Raw genomic sequence first — 5990 nt, 5'->3', positions numbered from 1 at the left:
AGCTATCGTAACTCTGGACTCTGCACTCTGGACCATAGTGGTGGGCGCCACCGCGCAGCTCACTGTTGGCTGCAGCGCAGCTGGAGCAGACAGGAAGTGCAAGGTCTCTTTTAATAAAACAATAAACAATACATGTGTACCGTATTCTTCTTCATGGAAAAAGAAGACATCCCCTGAAAATAAGACCTAGTGCATGTTTGGGACCAAAAACTAATATAAGACACTGTCTTATTTTCAGGGAACAGGGTAGAAAAATCAGACTATACTTTTCTTGGACCACCCTGAAGGGTAAAGATAATGCATTATTATCTGTAAGTATTTGAAGGAAAACATTGACACCTTTTCTTCTTCCAACAATTTCATTCCTACTCAGGGGCCTCTACAGAATTCCCAAAGCTTCACATCTTTCGGGAGGCGTCTAACCTTCTCTTCTCCAGTGGAAAGGATGGAGGGTTTGAACCACACATTTTTCTGATAAAAGTCTGATGTTTACCTAAAAGCCAAAAGGGTGCTGTACAGTTGTAGTTAATGGAGATTTTTATTAGTCCATATGTTATAGATATGGCTCTAATTTCTTATTTTCATGACTATAATTTCTTAGTTAATTTTACTCTACTTTAATGATAATTTTAATCAAAACATAAAAGTTTTGTGGTAGACTACAAATTAAGAAGTAGATGGAAACAATTTAAGAGAATATCAATCTAATAATTGTTGTTTATATATCCATTTATGCATTCAAAATGATTAAAATGTTCCTGTAATTGTTTCTTTTGTGACATCAAGGGAAGCTCATTATTAATTTAACTTTTGTATTGCAATCTTGAACAGAGTGTAATCCAATTACCTTGACTAACCCTTTCCTAACAGTGCTAAGGAACAGTGGGGACATTGATGCCTTTGTCTGTTCCTGAATTTAATTGGAATGTTTTCATTGCATAAGACTCTGGCTATTTATGATTATCAATGTTTTTCATGTTATTAATTTGATTTCAATTTATATTTACTAGGAGTTATTTATTTTGATTAAAATTTTGAGCGAACTTAAAAATTAAGAATATCTTTTTGAAATACAATATTCCAGACTTCATATGTGTATGTCTTTCACATTAAATCTCTTTGTGAGATGATTGTATTTATCATATTTGATTTTACTGGAACAATTTTAGAATGTTTAACGTAATAGAGACTCTCTCTATATCTCTATATTCAAATGTTATGTTCCAGTATAATCAAACATTAAACATAATGATTTCTATTTAAATAATAAGTAAAATTGAATCAGTGACTCTATCCATATTTTAGCATATTTTTACTTCCTTTCTACTTTAACCTTTGCTCTATTACAATCAAAGATCATATAGTTATTCTGGGGAGATACCATGAATTTAATTCTAGAATCTAGATTCTAATATTTTTCATCTATGATAATAAAACTGTAGATGAAATTATGATAATAATAAAATAACTTTACTTCAATATATTTACATTTATTATATTTTATAATCATGTATATAATAATTATTTGAATATTAAATGTGAATGCAACCTTACTCAAAGTCCTTTTATAAACATTTTGTATTTTCCTCTTTATTGCAAGAAAATATCTCTTAAGTTTAGATTTAATGCATATACTTCATGAAATGCCACTTACTACTAACTTTATCATTTTCTATATATCATAATTTTAATTAATTTTATATCAAACTTATTAATGTATTTTAAAAATTCTGTGCAGTGTCTTGTTTGGCAAGATATATCAATAATTATTTTATGTTCTTTTTCATGTATCACCATCACTTTTCTGTTAAGATTATATAATGCAGTCGGTAATAGTCCTAGGGCTTCATTTTTTAATTTTAATATCGCTAGCTATTCATTTATTTTTTTATTATTTTTATGTGCACTTTTAAATAATATCTTTTGCCCTATACTTCTCTCAAAAAAGAAAAACAAATGTCTGTTGGTGTTTTAATAAGATCACATTAAATTTATGAGTGAGCATAAGGATAATGTAGATATTTTTATCTGAAAATGTTAATTTTCCCTCTCTTCTTCTGTGATCTTTGGGAGTATTGAAATTACCACTCATACTCCTGCTCCTTTTGTGAGCACTCTCTATGTAGGTACTGCATCCTTTGTAGTAAGTCGTTTTTACCGCACTCTTCCCTGAAAGTCTCTATTGGTTGTGTGTCAGCAGAATAATAACGTATGTTCTCCTAACCGACCCAACTGCCCTACTCTCCATCTACACGAGTCCTGCTCTGGGTTCATTTTATTGTTTGTTTGTTTGTGTTGTGTTTATTGACCAGCCACTTCGTGTCACTGTGTTCATGGGACAGCTGGCGGGGAGTCTCTGGCACTGACTTGCTTGTGTAAATCTTTAGTGATATTGAGGCTTGTTCTATTCTCTTCCCTTCCTCTTTCCTCAGGTGTTTTCCCACTTGTGGGAAATGACCCTGCGGCCCTTTCCCACCTTTCCTCTTCTCCCGTCGAAGGCTTTCCCTGAAAGCAAGGAAGAGCAGACTGCTTTCAGTCTAGCTCCATCTACATTGCATGAGATGGACACTTCTCAGAATGTCTACCTGGCGGATGTGATTCTGCGCTGGAATCAATTGCTACTATTACTTTAGTTCCTGGATGAGCTTTTTTAGGGTTAAAAGTGGTTAGATTCCTCCATGTGCCTGGGCCAACGTCTCCATTTATTGAGTCTGCTTTTATTTTTTGTGAAATTTGTTTATGAAAGAATAAAACAAAGTCAAAATGTAGCGAAAGTATACAGGATGTATTTAACTAATGTAAATGCATATAACTAATGTGTCAATAGAAACTTTTTATGTTCATTAATCATACCTGATTCTGTGTGTATAAATAATCAGAACTGATTTGAACAGAATTTACCATAAATGTCTCGATTCACTTTTGTTTTAAACTGGTCTTTGCAATATCCTTTTGATATAGATAGACATTATGATTCATGCAAAAACCTAACTCGCTGTCATTAAGTTAATTTTGATTCATGGCAACCCCATCGGGCATAAAACTACCCGTATGGGTTTCTGAGACCGTAACACTTCAAGGAGTAGGAAGCATGATCTTTCTCCCAAGCAGCAGCTGGTGGTTTCAAACTGTTAACCTTGCAGTTAGAAGCCCAATGCTTAACCACTATACCACTAGGGCTTCTTATAATTAAATTCTGATCTGTGGCATAGATAAGACAATTGAAAGTTTATTCCAATACAAATATACTTAGCATCATGATATAAAACATAATTTTCATGCTTTTTACAATACTGTTAACAAAAAAAACCACTAATAAGGTAGGATACCTTATTTTAAAAGTGGATTGATTGTCATATGATTTACATATACTTTCATCACAAAATTATATTAGGAAGAGCTGTACAATCATTACCACAATTAATTTCAGAACATTTTCTTTTTCTGCTCGTTGTTAGGTCCCTATTTCTCCCCAACAGCCCCTGCCATACTCCTAGGTAATTATTAATCCAGTTGTTGTCTCCATAGATTTAACTATCGTGGATTTCATAGATAGAAAATCATAAGCATAGAAAAAGGAAGCAAACAAAAAGCAACAATGAAAACAGCAAAATCTCAATGAAACAGAAAGCAGAAAATATTAAAAACTTAAACAACTTCAAAATGAGTGCAAAGAGACATCAAGTAATGAAATTTTCCAATTTAACCTTTACTACATCTGCCATAACCAGCTTTGTAATGCTCTCTATCAAATAGGATGGTTATTCATATCTCTCAACAGGGTCAGGAGTGTTCACTGGAGGCTCAATTCATTTGGGGCTTCCTCTGTCATCCATCGAGGTCTGCAAACCATGTGTTCAGAATTGAAATTCTGATATCCTTATTTCCCCATTATTTAGATTTTATTATTTGTAATCCTTAGATCACACAGGCCAGTGTGTTTCTACTATGTTGATGGCTCTCTTAGATGGCTGCTCATTTTAAGAAAAGTCTGTAAGACTCCAGATGCTATTCCTTCTGATAACAGGGCCCCATCCGATTTCTTCACCACACTTCACCACCCATATCTTTAGTGATCTGGGGGTTATTGAGTAGGGTCATGTCACAACAATTAAGTATTCTTAGATTGGAGCTAGAATTCAGCATGTGCCCCAAATCCATTCATATAACTATATTATTTACATCTCTGATTCACTTCAGAGACATCATTATCATTTTATGATGGAGAACATTATAAGACATCCCCCTTGTGCATAAGGTAATTTTATTGATGGTGTCATTAATTTAGAGAGTTATGGAATTTAAAACACAGTTAAGAAAAAGAAATTACAAAAGTATAGGCAGGTTTTTTTCAGATCACCATACATGAAATATTGAATGGTACAGATTGAATCCTTAAGTGTATGGGCAGTATTTGCACAACTAATGGGCATTGGTGATAAGACAAAACATTTAATGATACGCATTCATAAAGACAGAACCATGCCTACCAGAATAATACATGTCATAAGAAAGCAAAGAAAGCTATTATACAACATTCTAGTAAATATGTGAAAGTCTCAAGCCATCATTCATTGGACCCCCGCAAAGCAAGAGGTCTGACCCAAAGTGAAATGATTACCAAGTCCATCACTGAGATAGCTGACCGCTGCTCCTCTCACGGGTGCATTTCTGCTATAAATCCAGTGGAATATGTCCGTTCCTTACATTGGTTACATGTGAGTTTGAGGGAAAATGCAGTGAGATTTCCACATACATTTTTTAGTGTGGCGTCTGAAGGCTACTGTGTGCCTTGAGGAGACACAGTGTCTGTAGCGCACAAACGTGTTCTCTAAGGGCTGGATATAAACTAGGTCAAAAGCGTACAATTAGGACGTAATACTGGCCATATGCCCATAGATTCCATGTAAGGATTAGTATGCATTTCCCCCACTAGGACAGGGTGCCCACATGGTTGGCACGGCCACAAAAGTGTTCTTGCTTTCTCAGAGACACACATGCCTCCTTCCCAGAAGCCTCTGGATTTGGAATTGCACCAAGGTTCTTTTCCTTCCGCTCTCTTCCTTAGGTCGTTTACGCTGATTCCAATGCTGTTTTCTTGTTGTTCATCATCTGGGATGCCTGTTTGGGGGATCTTAACGTCAGTCTTCTGACTTCTGCTTCTCATAGTTCCAGGGCATCTTTTTAAAAGTAGTCCATTTAGTTTGGGTGATTTTCCATTGCTTGTGTTTGTTTTCCTTGATTTATTTGTACACTGTCTTTGACTGCTGTTTTCTCGGCATTGTAGTGCAACTTTCAGTGCTGTGTTTACTTAACTCTGTCCAGTGATGTGAGAGACCTACAAGGAGCCAGGAAAATACCGTGGTGAAATGAAGCAAAGGGGAGAGAGATGGGTAACTGTTGAGATGGGGAGGAGGTGAAGAAGAGTAAAGTAAAAGTAATGATAGTGATATTAAGTGGGCATCAGAATAGTCCAAACAGATTTGTAAAAACAATGGGAAAGTATATTTAAGAGGGATAATTAGACATAATAGGTTTCAGTGTGTGTGTGGGGGGGGCGGTGCTTATAAATATAATTAAAGAAGAAAAGAGAGAAGAGAGGAGGAAGGGAAAAGAAAAAGACATAGACAAAGGTGGGGTGAGGCTGGGGTATAGGTGCTGTATTCCTGTTCCTTTGACAACAGAAAATCTGTGCATTCAGAGGAAAAAGGGAGGGGGAAAGAAGCCCGAACTTGGGTGGGTGTGCCCGAATCTAGGGGCCTGCCTGCTTTTGCCTGTGGGGAATGTTTGTTCTCAGGAATGGGGGTCACACCAGAAAAGGAAATGGGAGAAAACTACAAAACAATAAACATATTATCGTAGTACAAAAACTGAAGACAATAAATGGAAGCAGCACACCAACATGTGTGATCATGAAGGGCCAAAGGGACCAGGCTTTAAACACCAGAGGTGGGGAGGGGGAATCATATCCTCATCAATGAGGGTGGCGC

General features: G+C 35.8%; 1 protein-coding gene across 3 annotated transcripts in view; it reads left to right on the top strand.

Annotated features, from left to right (window-relative positions):
• The window catches only part of LRRTM4 (leucine rich repeat transmembrane neuronal 4), a 944170-nt gene that overhangs the window by 403717 nt on the left and 534463 nt on the right, over nucleotides 1-5990 (top strand). For 2 of the 3 annotated variants that reach the window (XM_045283912.1, XM_045283911.1), the window contains one exon: nucleotides 2433-2774. The exons of the other annotated variant lie outside the window; for it this stretch is intronic. In XM_045283912.1, the coding sequence (XP_045139847.1) occupies nucleotides 2433-2633 (201 nt within the window). In that variant the 3' untranslated portion in view covers nucleotides 2634-2774. Of the gene's footprint in view, nucleotides 1-2432; nucleotides 2775-5990 lie in introns of those variants that run through there. 3 annotated transcript variants of the gene reach the window in all.

This window comes from Echinops telfairi, unplaced genomic scaffold (assembly GCF_000313985.2).
Source record: "Echinops telfairi isolate 266 unplaced genomic scaffold, ASM31398v2 ScPeMD7_7467;HRSCAF=8505_1, whole genome shotgun sequence".
In the NCBI taxonomy this organism is placed as follows: domain Eukaryota; kingdom Metazoa; phylum Chordata; class Mammalia; order Afrosoricida; family Tenrecidae; genus Echinops; species Echinops telfairi.
This window is presented reverse-complemented; position numbering and strand designations above follow the sequence as displayed.